The sequence below is a fragment of the Triturus cristatus genome, chromosome 4_1 (assembly GCF_964204655.1).
Source record: "Triturus cristatus chromosome 4_1, aTriCri1.1, whole genome shotgun sequence".
Lineage (NCBI taxonomy): Eukaryota > Metazoa > Chordata > Amphibia > Caudata > Salamandridae > Triturus > Triturus cristatus.
In genome coordinates this window covers 1,156,542,083-1,156,558,657 of record NC_140585.1, presented here as the reverse complement: position 1 = coordinate 1,156,558,657, position 16,575 = coordinate 1,156,542,083, and the positions used below count along the sequence as shown (strand labels likewise).

Here is a 16,575-nt window from a genome sequence, read left to right as displayed (position 1 = left end):
TCTGGGCTAGGTCAGGGTCCAGTGGTAAGCGGTCAACTGGGCCTTCTTCAAAGAATGGCACCTGTCTGCCATTGTGCCCATGTAGCAACAATAGGAGAACAGCCGCTTGACTCTTAGATAATCGTTCCAGTCCCTGGATGCAAGCGCGAGTCTTTTAGTCTATTTTCACCAGTACTCAGGCAGGATATGTTTTGCTACTTGATGTTCTTCCCACATACAGGAATGTTCGAGGAGGTGGTAATTAGGTGCCATTCTTATTCTGTGCATTAGCCAGTTATTGAAAAATGCTTCACACCCAATTCTGGTAAACTTCCCACAAACACTATTTCCTTTTGCAGCTCTTCCTTTCCCAAATTACTGGAAACCTTTGAGGAGTCACTCATTTAAGATGGTCGCAACCTTTTTCCTCTGCAAGAGCATGGCATTCCCTTTCAGACGCACCTGAATGAAAATGAGGGAACCACCTTTCTCATAGTGCTGGAACTGGGTTACCCGCTGCTGCAAGCCCAGACAGAAAGCAAAGAGTGATTACTGGAATTAAAGCTTACAGATCCAGAGACACTCATTCAGAAACTACAGTCAAAGGAAAACCTGTTGTGGCATTATTTTGTGTTGCTGTCTGTTCTAGTCCGCTCCTAAATGACGCAGCTCTGCTAAGTGGTCGCTGGTGATACTACTTAAGCCTACCTGCTCCCAGTGGTAGCTGCTTTGTCCTCCAGGAGGCAAGTAATTTACACCGATCCAGGAATATGTATTCAAGCCACGGGAGAGGAGCTTATTGGCCAAAATGTTCCAGAACCAGTCTATTCTCAGACAGCATTAAAGCGTGGCGAAGGATTGTTGTACTGTAAAAGCATTGACTAGGAGCAGGTTAGACTATAGCATTGTGCTGTATGTCCGAAAGGCTGATTATTTGTTCACGCGCCTTCAATTGAATCAAAACGTGGCAGCACAACTGATTTGTAATAGCCCTAGCAGGAGTTCGGCTACCACTTTTCTAAATTATCTTCACTGGCTTCACAGGGCACAAGAGAGCCATATTCAAGCTACTCTGTCATGCACACAGAGCGCTTCAGGATACCGGCCCAGCGACTTTGTGAACAAGTGCTCTCAGTTAAGCTTGGACAATCCTACTCCTTGATAAAGTGCGCTCTCAGCTCAGCCTATGCCAAGATGTCTTTTGCACACTGCCGTTTCAGCGAAGGCTGTCTAAAGATATATATTCCTTCCACAAGAGAGCTCTTCACTCACCTCCTGTCAATATACCACTTCTAGAAGATCTTGGTTAACTAGCTCAGCTTGTGCAAAGATATCAATAGGAAATCAACAATCTTCGCGCAGTGTGGGTCAAAACATTCCTTATACAAGCATACTCTCTGCTCAACTTAAGACAAGATATCCCTTAAGCAAAAGTACTCTTCGCTCAGCTCGTTCCAAGGTATTACTTGTACACGAACTCTCTACGCTCAGCTTGTGTCAAGCATTACCCCTTTGTACAACAGCCCTCGCCACTCTTCTTTTTTTGGTCAAGATATTCCTCTTACATGAGCGCTCTTCACTCAGTTTCTGCCAAGGTATTCATTACACAAGGGTGCTCTCTGCTCAGCAGATATAAAGCTATCTCTTGTAAAAGAGTTCTCTCAGATAAACTTGTGGAAAAATATCTTTTGCAGAAAACTGCACTTCACCCAGCTTGTGCCAACATATATCTAAAATGACTCTCACCTTGGATTCTCCAAGATACCGCTTGTACAAAAGTGCTCCCTGGTCAGCTTACATCACAAGATCTCTTGTATGAATGCAGTCTCAGCTCAGTGGGTGAAGGATATTGCTTAAACAATCAGGGTCACAGCTCAGCCTGTGCCACAATACTCCTTGTACACATGCTTTCCCCACTCAGCCTATGGGAGTGCCTTTTAGGAAGAAACTTCAGTCAGCTTGATAAAAGACACCCCTTGTACAAAAGTACTATTTGCTCACTTTGTGTGAGGATTTTTCTTCTAGAAGGACATACTCTGTTAAGCTTGCGCATACGTATGAATTGTTGAAGGCTTTGTCCTACGCTTATCTACAAGTATTACTTATACAATAATCAAGATAAACTTGTTCATGACTGTGCTTCGCTCAGCTTGTATCACAATATCCTAAAGAGCTCCATCAGCTCAGGTTTGTGCCAGGATACTTCTTGCCCTATAGTCCTCTCCATCTAGCTTGTGTAAACGGATCCCTTTAACAGGAGTGTTCTTCTCTTAGTCTGTGTCAAGATATTCCTTGTACAAAAGAGCTTTCTGCTCAGCTGTCTCACAGTGTCCTTGATAAAAGAGCCCTCTGCGCTAAGCTTTTGCCAACATTCTGTGAATAAAGCGCATTCTGTTCAGCTTTTATCAGGATATTCCTTGTAGAAGAGAGGTCACTGCTCAGCTTTTGCCAAGATATTGCAGAAACGAGAGTAATCTCCTCTTAGCTTGTGCCAAAACACTCCTGCGTCAAAGAGCTTTTCTCAGCTCATGCCTTGATCGGTTATCACTACTGTTAAAATTAAAAGGGCTGCAAAATTATAATCAATCCTTTTCAAACTACTAGCCAAACCTGGAGAATTACATTCCATACAAAATCCAAGATATTTTAAGGATGCTAACTAAGCAAGGGCTAGTTCCAAGACCCTAAATGGATTAACTGTTAAACGCAAACATGTTTCCTACATTGACAATAAAATCATACATTTTTACATTTTGCAATATTGTTGGAGAAATGACATAGCCAGTCACTACAGTTCCATTATTTTGCACTCAACTTACGCTGTGGAAACCTCTCTGCTAGTGTTGCTTGTAATGGGTTCATGAGTAAGTGGTGACCAAAGGAGCTGATCGTTTCCTCATTTACTTTGATGTCCTCTCTCTTCAGCAGAACATCAACAAATTCAGATCTTAGGATTCGGATCTAAGAATGTCTCTAGTGTGCCTTATGTTCTAAGCTGACATCTTATAAAGTTTACAGCATGCAAATGTCTCTTGATGTCCCAGACTTGGAGTTCAGCACTCAAATGTTTACGTCTGTGGATTATACACATCCAAAAGCTCTGGTAAAGTGAGTTCACCTAAGGTTCCTTTGTGATAGAATAACAGAGATGCAGGCAACGAAGACCTCTGTCTACTTGCCTTGTGCATGAACGTTAGCAGAAGAGAACAAGGGGAAGTTGCCTTTGTAGTGATTCTGGTACTCTTGGGCCTTATTATTCCTCCTTTACAGCTGGTTGACACTGCAGTGAGGAATGGAGCATATTTCTTCAATAGATGTTGTCAATTAAAAAAATGGTGAGCCGATTTTGCAAATGGCTCTGTTTTACGCAGGCAGCATCCATACAGGTGCATGTTCAAATGACAGCATGTGTTTACAAGGGGATGGGTGAGTAAATGAGGATGCGGGCCTTCACGGTGTACAGTCCCAGGCTAACTGACTGGGTCCTTCCAGTCAGGAAGGAGCAGATTGTTTGAGGTGCGTATCCTTGGATTAAGATGTTGTGTAGGTGTTTGTAAGTATGAGCTTCTGTATCTTTTGAGATAATCAAGTTTTACATTTTGGAGAAAAAGCTGGGAGGTGGAAGAAGATCAAACGTGGTATCATCCTCCCTGATTATTTTCAGAGCTCATCAGAAAGAAGTTTTAGGGTGAACCGCAAATGTAATGGAATGGTGTGGCTCAAAGGCGAGCAGTTATGTGGAGGACCATATAGCCCAGAAGTATGGCTTCAGGTCTGTGAATAAACAAAGAAACCTCCAGCGCAAGCAGCTCTTCCTGGGTGCATTCCAGGGTTGTCTTTATGTGGTGCCACGTCAAATCCAGTCAGATAATGTCCTGGTTGTGGGTGCCAATGAAGATGGTGACCTTGTCAGCCAGAAAGGCAGGGTGCAGGTCATGACCGCTTTGTATTTGATGTAGTAGGCTGTGAAGATGGTGTGGGTCGGCAATGGGAACCTTTGGAATTTAATCAGGATGGGAGTAATGCAGTCAGACCCTTAATAAAACATGCAGGGGCATGTTGGATCCCCTTAAAGGATAAGAGGGGACTGCGTGGAATCTAGATGGCCATGTGGCATGGCTTTGCCATAAAAGCAATTATAAGCGTGCAAGGGCTAGAATGGCAATTCTAAAGTTGCATTCTGGGAGGAATTATTTCAATTTCCGGAGTAGAAAGAGCTGATATGAGGACATCTTGGTTTTCTTGATATTTGTTTCTTGAGGGTGAGGTAGGTGTCCAGGATGAATCAGAGTGATTTGGCAGTGGGTGAAAATGCATTCAGGCTAATAAAATTGAGCGATGTTTTGACTTTTGTCTAACAGAAGAAATTGTGTTGGTTTATCTTTAGATTGATTCTGGACACCCAAGTCTAGATGAAGTGCAGGCAGTTTTTCAGGAATTGGATGCCTGGAACACAGGACATTTTCAAGTAGAGTTGTGTGCTGTTGGCCTACTTGTGAACTTTGAAGCTGTTATCAGCAAACAGAATCCAAAGGGGCTCCATGCAGATGTTGAAGCTGACAGGAAACAAGGTGGAAAGCTAGTGATGTTGAGGGTGATCTTGATCTTCTGGGACCTAGAATTGCCCATGTACATTAATTTGTGCCAGTCGGCTAGGGAGGAGAAGAACCATTAAAGAACAGTGCAAGTGAATCCCATTTGAGAATTTAGGATGTGGATAAGGTCTGGATAAAAGATTGTGTCGAAAGGAGGTTTAAAGGTCCAGCAAAATCAGGAAGCAGGGGGCACATTTATATGTGGCAGGGGGGCATTATCTATGATTTGTTAGGTAGATGCAGGAGACGGTTTGCATTGTTGTGATCTTGAAGTTATGTTTTGATTGCTTTTTAGTGAACTTGCTGATAAATGGTGGGGTGGGTGAGTGAAAGGCCATACGTTGGAGAGGGGGATCAGGTTCTAGTGTGGGCTTCTTCTAGAGTGAGTGGATTGCCTGTCATGAGAGCTTCTGCGAGAATGTGTTCTATGAGGGAGGTGTTGACTATAATGCGTAGTGTTGAGCTAGCATCTCTGGAAAGAGTTTTGAGGATGGCAAGACATTATCTTTTTGGGAGGTGAATTTTAGGGAGAGGAAGATGTTGGCTAGGTCTGCGAGAAACAAGGGTTATAAGGATGACCATTGGGGCCTGAAGTATGCAGGAGTATTTGTCAGAGGAAATGCAGGCTTCATGTTATTGATGGGAGATGAACAGCTGAACGAGTACTCCAGTGATCATTTTTTACAACAATAAAATATTCCTCACTGGCTTACTGTAAACACTGCAGTTTCCATAGACATCTGTCTCCAGGGGAAGAGAACCATGAATGGAATTGTAAATAAGAGTCAGCCCAACTGAATTAGCAGGATATTAAAAAAAGAATGTGAACCCACACGCTAAACAGTGGGATCCAATGAACATCAGCCTCAATGATTGTCGTCTAAACAATTCTTCTAGTGTTGCGCTTCTAGGGTATCTTATAAGTAAAAGAATATATTCCAGAATACTCAGGGTCACAAAATGTGATGTGCAGGTGCTACTACTCTCCATGCATATTCAAAGTGAATCTCACTGTCTTGCTTGACATTATCCCCAACATTGCAATCAAACTTTCATAAACATGCATATTTACAGAAGACCCTACTCCTAAAGCTTCCAGGTAACGGCCAATAGGAAGCTACTTGGTCTATCACCGAACAGTGAAAAGAGGTAGTCATAGGGAAGAACTCAGATCTCTGTGCCCTCTAATCGACCAGCCCACTTCCCTTCATTGACAATGTTAGTTCTAAAATGACGCTAGTTCATTCTGGGTATTCACAGAACTCTACGGCAGCCCCTCCCCTCTCTTCCGGCTGTCACCCTTTACCACAACACACCTTGTCCATCCTCCATGTCAGGCTGCAGCTCGTCTGCTTGCATGGCTTTACGGATTTGCATCCGGATAATGTCAATTTTGGTCTTACTGTCCTGCAACATCTGCTGCGCTGTCTGGAGAAGCTTTCTGTCCTAGAGGGAGACCAAGGGAATAGAGAAAGCAAACAGGTCAAAATATTTAACAGTTTTCAAGATCAATTTCGTAGTTTTTCTGTTTCAAAGGAAACAAAAATATTTACCCGTAAAAAATACCATCATACTTTAACAATATTTGATCATGGAGGAGGAGCCTAGCGCGCAACCAAGATGGCCGCGTAGGTGCGAAGCTCCCGAGGACCTCCGCGACCTCCTGAATTAATCCTGATTATATCCTGTCTTTGATGAGGGGACTGTGTCTGTGTACCCGAGCTGAGGCGGCACCCGTTTTCCGTTTTCGAATCGGACCCCGGACACGGGTGGGAGCACCGATCGAAGATCGCGGCCTTCTCCGCGCCGGCCCCCCGGATTGGAGTTGTGGGGCGATCCGGGGACAAAGCGAACAACAGCGGCGGGCAGAGCTGGGCGACTCGCGTACCCCGCGCTTTCACTTTCGCTTTTGCGCCCTCCTTGCCCTCAAGCGAGGTAGGGTTGCGGAGCGGGGTGCGGTGGTGTGGCCTTGTCCCTGTGCCCGGCTGACCCGCCGGCTGTGAGTTGTCCTGCGGTCCAGTGGTCACCCCCCCCCGGAACCCGTGAACTGGTTTATCGGCCCTTTCGAAGAGATTGGCACGACTTTGGGAGTGCGACATGTCCACAAAGCAAGATGGCGACCGGGCCAAGGTGAAATCGACCCGCCGCGGCCCGGCACCTCAGTCAAACAGTATGGACCGCTACACCCTCCAGAAGGGATCCCCAGAGGCACAGCGTACATCCCCCGCGGGCCCGGCTGAGGCGTCTGCTCAACCCGCGGATCTGACCCTCCGGGACGTCATGGGCGCCATTGCCGAGATGAAGGCCTCGGTGGACCAGCGCTTTGATACTCTGGCGCAGAAGATAGACTCGGCCCTGGTGGAGGTGGGCCTGGTGAGAGCCGACTTGTCTAAAACAAATGACCGGGTCGATTCCCTGGCCCACACCACCTCGAGTCTCACTACAGACGTGGCGGCCCTTCAAAAGGAGGTGCACCGGCTTGGCCAGGCGAGCGCCATGATGGACCGTCGATTGGAGGACGCCGAGGGTCGGGCCCGGAGGAACAACGTTCGTATTGTCGGGGTGCCGGAGGGACGGGAGGAGGAGGCGGCAGATTTGTTTGTGGAAGACCTGATCCTCACCCATCTCCAGCCCCGGGGGCTGAGTAAACTTTTTGCGGTGGAACGTGCTCACAGGGTCCCCGGAGGAAGACCTAAGGTCGGAGCCCCGCCGCGGCCTCTCATTGCCCGGATTTTTAACTTTCGGGACAGAGACGCTATCTTGCAGACTTCCAGGCTACAGGGACCGGTCAAGCTCGATAATATGGACGTGAATTTCTACCCTGACTTTACTCCGACGGTCCAAAAGCAGAGACTGAGTTTTCTCGGAGTTAAACGTCGCCTACGGGACATGAACCTTAAGTACTCAATGCTTTTTCCAGCTAAGCTGAGGGTGGAGGTGGATGGTCGCACGCACTTCTTTGACCGTCCCGAGGCGGCTGGGGACTGGTTGGATACTCTGCCTGGGGATCGGGGCCGGGGGGGTGGGGGGGTGCGATTGGCTGGGAGGGCTCGCCGGATCAGAACTGAGGGGTGAATAGTAGGCCTTGCTCTGGACAACATTTTGGTTACCATTCACTGATCGTGTATGTTCCCCTCCTATGGAGGTCGTACGGGGTCCATTGGGGGCTTTCCCTCCTCCTCTGGGGGACTAGTTAGTTTTTCATCTATGGGGCGACAGGCACACTGCACTTTGGGGGGGCTGTCTGGGCTCATGCAGGGGTGCAGGGAGGGGGGAGTTCTGTTGGGATGGGTGGGTGGGGGTGGAGTGTTGTTTGTTTGCACCGCAAGGCGAACCCTTTACTGTATTGTTGTTTTTGAGATGCTCTATGGGGGACGATTGATGGCTTTCATGTATGATGGGGGGTAGGGATCTGACTGTGTTATCATGGAACGTTAACGGACTGGGGGATAGGATTAAGCGTGGTGTGGTCCTGCAGTATCTGAAACGAATTTCACCAGATGTGATCTTCCTGCAGGAGACACACCTTATAGGTAATTCCTTTCATGCCATGAATCGGAGAGGCTATCGCTTGGTGGCCCATTCGGGCTTCACCTCGGGCTCGCGGGGGGTGGGCATCATGATTAAGAACTCGCTCCCATTGGAGATTGATGAGGTGCGCCATGATGAGAGGGGACGTTACACTGTCTTGGTGGGTAGAATGGAGGGCAGGGTGGTCGTTTTTGTATCAGTGTACGTTCCGCCGGGGTTGCAATCAACCACGTTTGCGGACCTGGGGCGCCTCCTCCTTGACCTCCCGGATGGGCTTCTGGTAGTTGGGGGGGACTTCAATGCGGTGGCTTCTGGGTCTATGGATCGTCATCCCCCCAGGGACCTCCCCCGGGCACAGGCGTGGCTGTCCGGCCTATTAGATACACTAGGGTTGGTGGATTGCTGGCGACTAAAGCATCCCGCGCAGCTGCAATACACCTTCCTCTCGGGTGCCCATGGTAGCCTCTCGCGGCTTGATTATATCCTTGTTCCTGCGGCCTATGCTGGGAGGGTGGGAGAGGTGCGCCATTTGGCGCGGGGTATTTCAGATCACTCCCCACTACTGCTGCATCTTGATGTCTTCCCGAGGGGGGAGGGCAGGGTAGCCCCAATCAATGCCTGGTACCTGCGCGACCCCACTATTCGAGCCGAATTGATCAAATCCTTGCAGCGGTACTTTGAAGAGAATGTGGGGTCTGTCCCGTCTGCCATCTCCCTTTGGGAGGCTTTTAAGGTAGTTCTTAGGGGGGAGGCCCTCTCCTTTATCTCCCATGCCCGGAGGTGCGAGCGGGAGGAGGTAACCCGGGTGGAGGCCGAAATTACTGAACTAGAGGGTGACCTGGGGAGCGGGGTGACGGATGCCACATTGCATGTTCTACACCTCAAGCAGGCGGCCTATAGGGCCCTCGTCACGGAGGCGGCCAGGGGCCTCAGTAGAGAGCAACAGGGGCGACTGTATGATGTGGGTGATAAGGCTGGTAAATTGATAGCGTGGTTGGATAAAAAGGAGAGAGCGAGTCGTGTGGTTCCGTTGATCGAGAGGATGGATGGTGTATGTGTCACCGAGCCGGACGCCATTGTCTCCTGCTTCGCGGATTATTTCCGCGAGGTGTATTCCCCGGTTTCTCCCTGCTCGGAGGAGGATTCCCATGCCCTGCTTCGGGACATCGCGCTGCCCTCCCTTTCGGTGGAGGACAGGGATTCGCTGGACGCTCCTCCCACCTCGGACGAAATTGCCCTTGCTATCCGCTCGGTCGCATCTGGCAAGGCCATGGGCCCCAATGGCATTCCTATCGAGCTGTACAAGCTGCGACCGGATGTGCTGGCGCCCCACCTGCGCGCGATGTTCCTGGCGGCCCGCTCGCGGGGTTCCCTTCCGCCGGACCAGCGTCTGGCCACGATTGTGGTGATCCACAAGGAGGGGAGACCCCGTGAGCGGGTCACATCCTATAGGCCTATCTCGCTCTTGAACGCGGAGCCCAAAATCCTCGCCAAGGTGCTGGCCAACCGGCTGGTCGGCGTGGTGGGCGACTTGGTCCACCAAGACCAGTCCGGCTTCATACCCCATCGTAACACGGCCCTTAATCTGCGACGCTTGCACGGGGTGCTCACGCGTGTCCCGTTCGTGCGGGAGCCGGCCATCTTGGCGTCCTTGGACGCCACCATGGCGTTTGATACGCTTGAGTGGCCATACATTTGGGCGATGCTGGCGAAGTTTGGCTTTGGACCAGGCTTCATCAGCTGGGTCAAGTTGTTGTATTCCGGCTCATTGGCGCAGGTGGTGGTGAATGGACGAGTTTCGGCCCCATTCGCACTGGGACGGGGCACGCGACAGGGTTGCCCCCTGTCGCCTCTCCTGTTTGCATTGGCCCTGGAGCCCCTGGCGGAGTGGCTGCGGTGGCACCCTTCCATCCGTGGTCTCCGTTGGACCCCCGAGCATGAGGACCGTGTGTCCCTCTACGCTGATGATATCCTTCTATATCTCGCCTCCCCGCGTAAATCACTGATCGTCCTAGTTGATGTTTTGCGCTCATTCGGTCGCAACTCAGGCCTCGTCATCAACTGGGCGAAATCCTGTGTATATGTGCTTGCCGGGGAGGCTCCGGTCCTACCACGGGACTGTCCGATCCAGATTGCCTCCCAGGGGTTTCGGTACCTGGGTATATATATTACTCTGGACCCGGAGGCCCGCTACGAGCGGAATTTGCTGCCCCCCCTCCAGCGCTTGAAGGAGGACGTGGTGCGTTGGCGGCGTCTGCCGCTCTCGCCGCTTGGCCGAGCGGCCTTGTTTAAGATGATGTCGTTGCCGCGCTTTCTGTACGCTCTCCAGAACACTATGGATTTGGTTCCGGCGCGCTACTTCCGAGAGGTGGAGAGTTTGCAGCGTCGCCTGTTCTGGGACGGGAGGCCACGTATCGCCTTGGCTAAATTGATGCTCCCGTGGTACGATGGGGGGGTTGCCCTCCCGGATATTAAACGGTATTACTGGGCCTCCCAGCTAGCTGCGATTAATCATGGCCTTTACGGGCCCGCCCTGAACCCGGCATTTGAAATGGACAAGATGCTCCTGCCCGGTGGCGACTACAATCGGGCGCTCTACTCTGTCGCGCCGGACCCTCGCCTGACGGGACCGACGCGTGTCATGGTGCGGGTGTGGCACGCGGCTAACGCAGCTATGGGGTGGAAGGACCGTTTGACCCGGGCGTCACCGCTATATGCATCGGCGAGGTTGGGCTCCTTGTGGACCTCGAAGGGCTTCGAGAAGTGGGACACGATCGGCATCAGCACAGTGGGAGATCTCTGGACGAGGGGGGGATTCAAAACTTTCGAGACGCTGCAGACGGAGTTTCAGTTGCAAGGCAGTGAGTACTTCCGGTACTTACAAGTCCGCCACGCGCTGGGCTCCGTCTTCCCGGATGTCGCATCCATTCCGGAGTCTTCCCCCCTGGAGGACAGAGTGCTGGATGGCCATGTCCCAGACAGCACGATCTCCCTTATATATAAAAAACTGATCAACGACCGATCGGGCCTGCTGACTGGCCTCCGCGAGGCCTGGGTTGCCGATGGGCTGGAGTTGGACGACGAGGACTGGATGTCCGCGGTGGCCTCTCCGAAGGAGGTGGCCATCCCGGCTCGCCTTCGCTTCGTCCAGCTTAAGATCCTCCACCGGGTTTATGTGACGGGGCCAAGGCTTCTACGTATGGGCTTTGCTGAGGATGGACTGTGTAAGCGTGGCTGTGGTGCTTTGGCAACTTTCTTGCATATTCTGTGGGAATGCCCAAAGGTGGAGCGATTCTGGCGTGGTGTGCACGAGGTCCTGCGAGTGGTTACGCGTGTCGTGCTGTTGCCTGAAGCGAGGAGATGCTTGCTGAATGTGTGGGAGCCAACTGACTACTCGGTTCCGCAGACGCGGTGGGTGACTCTGGGATACATGATAGCTAAGCGTGACATTGCTCAATTGTGGGGATCCCAGAGGCCTCCGGCGGTGTCGGCCTGGAAAGAACACATGGACTGGTGTATGTTTCGTGAAAAGGTGGTGTATGTTGCGAGGGGTAAGCCTGGGGCGTGGGTGAAAATCTGGGGCCCCTGGAACGCCTATCGCGGGGGTATTTGCGAGCCGCCGCTGCTGCCGGCTGCCTCACCATCTCCGTCCCCCTAGCCGACCCCCTCCCCCAGCCATGGGCCCGTGGTTCCCCAGTCCCTGATCTGTTCTCATTCCCCTCTTCAGAGTTTGGCGATTGGTTGGGGTCCCCCACTTACGGAGCGCGTGCTGTCACTTGGGATTGCGGGTTGCCTTGCGGGTGTGGTTGTTTTTGTGTTGTTGTGTTTTGACAAAAGGAAACCGCATTGTTGGTTCAGAGTTATGTGGCCTGCACTACTGATATCTCCTGATTTACCCTTTTTGCACCGCCTAGAGATTTTTCTGTATGTATGTCATATGCTACTGCCACTCTAGCGGCCGGCCAGACGGTTGTAGGCCCATACTTGTAACTATTTGAGATTGCAATAAACGGTTTCAAAAAAAAAAAAAAAAAAAAAAAAAAACAATATTTGATCATGAATAGTGTTTACAATACATCAAAACAATTTGTCACAGTGAGAAATTAAAAAGTATTTTCCACGATGAGATAAGATTTCATCATAAAACTCAAACCAAAATATTACATTTTCTCCACTGGCCATAGGATTGCACAGGACGACTGTATCTATTCTATTACAAGGTGCCACTGCAGCATGTAACAAACCCACACAGACCATCTATGACCTGATGGAAGTTGGACAATACATAGCACCATCTTCAAAATAGTTAAACTACATAAGATTGCACTTGTTCATTTGTGGAAGCACCAAACCTAAATAGGTCTTGGTCTTTTGATGTTAAAAGTAACACAAAAGCAATTGTAACATTATGGAGACCTTCCTTTTAATTGTAACTAGAATTGACTCATAATTGTTTTATACCATTTACAGAGGAATATGAGAGGTTCACCACTTTCAATTTTCCCAGCACAGCATGCACAAATAGAACTTAAAGGATATCCTTTCCCCTCTGCCATTTACACAAATCATTAGCAAGCTTAGATAGTTTAACCTATGTTTAGTAATTAAAGTCAAGTCATAATCGCACAGAACAAATTTTAAATCCATTTGTGGTGGATGTGAAATATATTTCTGCATAGAGTTTACAATATATATAATCCAATATAATCTCAAACCAACATTGAGTTACAATAAAATGTTTTGCAAGACTGTCAACTCTGACATCCGCTTTAGAAAGAAATGTCACAGTCTACGTAAATGCACACAATCCCCAGACCAGCAGCTTCACCAGTTCAGCACCTCTGCTGTATCCACATCTTTTATCATCACTGTTTTACACTTAGAACTTCCCTAAAAGACGACAATGGCCTCAAATGGTTTATTTCTTCACAGAAATGCACAGATTTCAAAGGGGCGTAGCTTGGTCAATTAGGTTGGAGGGGTGCGGGGTGGGGGGAATAGTGTGAGCTTCAGATTTCCATGCAGGGATATCTTCTTAAAATACAATATATGAGAAGCATAACTTGAGGAGGGCTTAAGGGGCATTAAGAAGAGAGGAGGGTGTATTGTTGGGGGCACTTAAAACATAACATTTTTCAAACTAATCAACCTTTTTAAGGCCTTCAAAACAGATGAGTGACTATGTATGTGTGGGTTTTTGTCACTGTAGCCATGTAAAATCCCATGTGAAAACCAATAGACATTTCACCATAGCTGACTGACAGCACTTGCACCCAACTATTTACAACAGAATAACATTTTTAGGGGACATAACACCTTAAACACCCACTGAAGCTACGCCCCTTCATCCTGAAGGTTGAGTGAAGGCACTCAGTACTGTATTCTTAGACTAAAGGAGAACAAGCTTGAATTGTTATTTTTCAGGAACTCATTTCAAACTAAAAGGTTTTACGGACATGGACCTTATTGTGGTTCTTCCCAAATCTCAGCCCCCCTTGTCACGTTATGCGGATTACCGCCCTATCTCCCTCATCAATACTGAAGTAAAACTGTTTCCCACGGTCCTCGCCCAGCGCCTCAAACCCCATCTATCCGTGCCGGTTCATCCCGACCAGTGTGGGTTTATGCCATCACGTGGTACCCGGCACTGCCTCCATAGATTGCAATTGGACTTGGCCCACTGCCACCTCCTTACCCCATATCTAGCCATTCTTCTTATAGACTTTGAGCAGGCTTTTGATTCGGTGGACTGGGGGTTTCTGGTGGATATTCTTGATGAGATGGGATTCGGTCCCCGCTTTTGTGCCATGGTCAGGGTTCTTTACGCCCATCCACGGGCTCGGGTCCTGGTGAATGGGGTCCTATCGGAGTCCTTCCCGATCTGCAGGGAAAAAAAGGCAGGGTTGTCCCCTTTCCCCCCTGCTCTTCGCTTTGATAATGGAGCCCATGGCATCCTTGATACGATCATGTGAACACGTGCGGGGATGGGAGTGGCCCAACATAGAAACTGACAAAATCGCCCTTTATGCGGATGATGTCCTCATCTACCTAGAGGACCCTGCCCGGTCAGGCCCCCACTGTCTCCGCATCCTGCACGCCTTCATACGGGCCTCCGGCCTTCGGTTGAACCCCGATAAATCGGTCCTAGTTCCCCTCCACCTGTCCCGAGAATGTTTCGACTGGCAGTCCACTCTACCGCTTCGCCATCAATTATTCAAATACCTGGGGATATGGATGACTTTACTCCCTGAGCTTAGCTGGGCCCTCAATGTCATCCCCCTGGTGAGACGGGCCAAGGCGGACCTTCAGAAGTGGCAAACATTGCCCCTGAACCCCATGGGAAGGGTCGCCCTCTTTAAAACGATGGTACTCCCCCGGTTCCTTTACGTTCTTCAAAATACCCCCTTGTGCTTCCCCAGGGCCTGGTTCCGCGAATTGGACAGCATGACCAATAAGTTCCTTTGGGGGAAAGGTAGGGCCCGACTGGCGCTGAATATCTGTAGGATCCCATCGTTCGACAGGGGCCTGGGGATGACTCACTTATATTTGTACTATCTCGCCACGCGCCTACTCTCTATACATGACTGGTTCAACGGGGGATTGTCTGACCCGGCTAACAGGCTGGAACTGGGGGAACTGGGCCTTACCAAGATTCAGTCTATGTTGTACGGGACTCCCATCCCATCCCACTTACCAGAGATTACGCGCTCTGCGTTATTGGCCTGGCGGGCGCACTGCGACATACCAAGTGGACACACACACTGACTCAATGTACACCCTTGCGGCAGGGGACCTGGATCAAAGAGGTCAATGGGCTGCGGGCATGGGGCCTCATAGGTATCTCACAACTAGGCGATGTATGGGTGTGGGATCACATGCGTTCCTTCGAAGACCTTAAAAGTAGATACTCCCTGCATCAGTCGCAGTTCTACAGGTATCTGCAATTGCGACATGCTCTCCATACGCACCTCACACCGGGTACACGGCTTCCTGACCATAGCCTGCCTGAGGCACAGATCATGTTGGGGGACCTGGGGAAGGGTGGCATCTCCCGCATCTACCGCACACTGATCAATACTACCCCTACTTCTCTGGACCGACTATGAGCTCAATGGGAGGAATGGGTGGGCACCCTGGAGGAGGAGGATTGGCGCGATGCCCATATGGTCCCTAGGACGGTCACCGCCTCCGCCAGGCCTCGCTTGGTGCAGCATACCTCACTCTAGTGCGCCTTCACCAAGCAGGATTTCGCCCGACCTCCGCTTGTGCTAGGTGCGGTCACGATCCAGCTGATTTTCTCCACATGGTGTGGGCATGCCCCCGCCTGACGCGGTTATGGGGGGATATCGAGGAAGAACTTACCGAGATACTGGGGTGGGAGGTTCCTCACAACCCGAAACACACGATCCTGGGTATTACTGACGGGTTGGATAGGTCTCAGAAAGATAAGTTGTTTTTCACTACAGCAATGGTGGTAGCCAAAAGGGACATAGCGGCCTCCTAGAAATGCCCCGAACCCCCGAGTGTTGGACGATGGCGGACTGGGGTGGACTGGTGTGCCACGCAAGAAAAAATCATGTATGAGGCACGCGGGTGTCCCAAGAAATATCGTAGGGTTTGGGGGAAATGGTTGGGGTTGGGGGAATGTCCAGGTCCAGGCCCATGTTGCTTTGTATTTATTAACGTCTGCATACTGGGGTCGCACAAAACTTCGTATGTACTCCTGAACTTTCATGGCGTCGTGATGCCTGGCTGGTGTCGTCTGTTAAATCATTAAAATCAATATAAACTTGTTTATCAAAAAAACTAAAAGGTTTAGAGTAGGTCTTTTGTCTACCTGAGTAAATCCTGAGACTGGCAGCCCCTTTGTCTGCTATGAAGAAACCATTTCTAGCATAGCTTGAAACTTCACCCATTAGAAGGAATTTCAGTTTTTAACTACAAGGGAAAAAAATGGGAAGGAGCAGTGAGAGACACGGACATATACTCCTTACAGTGGGTCACTGTCACATGTGAAGTTTATTAAGCACTTGAAAAAATTACCCTACCCAGAGCCATGATAAAGAGTAACTAGCTGGGGTGGGGTGACAGCTGCATCATGGCTTATCTAAAAGGCTTGAGGGCTTGCCTAGAGCATTTATTTTATATAGAGAAACATTACTATCTGGTGCCACAGAGTGGAGGTTAACATCATACAAACTTTCACATTGGTGCTGGAAGTGTCGCTGAGTGCTTTATTGGTGCGGCAGGCTGCAGGTGGAGGCATAAAGAAGGGTCATGAGATTTAGTGGTACAGTGCTAGTGGGAGACTGGCAATTTCCAGATGTGTGGGATCGCTCATTTCTTGGGGAAACAGGAGAAGGATTGTGACAGTGTAAAAGTCTGCTGCAGATGCTGCTGCTGGGATTTTTACCACGAGAGGATCTCTTAGTGCTAATGCATGATTGGCTGCTGTATTTCAGTGTGACCG

General features: G+C 49.7%; 1 protein-coding gene across 3 annotated transcripts in view; it reads right to left on the bottom strand.

Annotated features, from left to right (window-relative positions):
• LOC146856237 (serine/threonine-protein kinase N1-like) overlaps positions 1 to 16,575 on the bottom strand; it is a 443,024-nt gene that overhangs the window by 143,333 nt on the left and 283,116 nt on the right. For all 3 annotated transcript variants that reach the window (XM_085654308.1, XM_085654306.1, XM_085654307.1), the window contains exon 4: positions 5,891 to 6,020. In XM_085654308.1, coding sequence (XP_085510434.1) covers positions 5,891 to 6,020 — 130 coding nt within the window. The remainder of the gene's footprint in view (positions 1 to 5,890; positions 6,021 to 16,575) is intronic.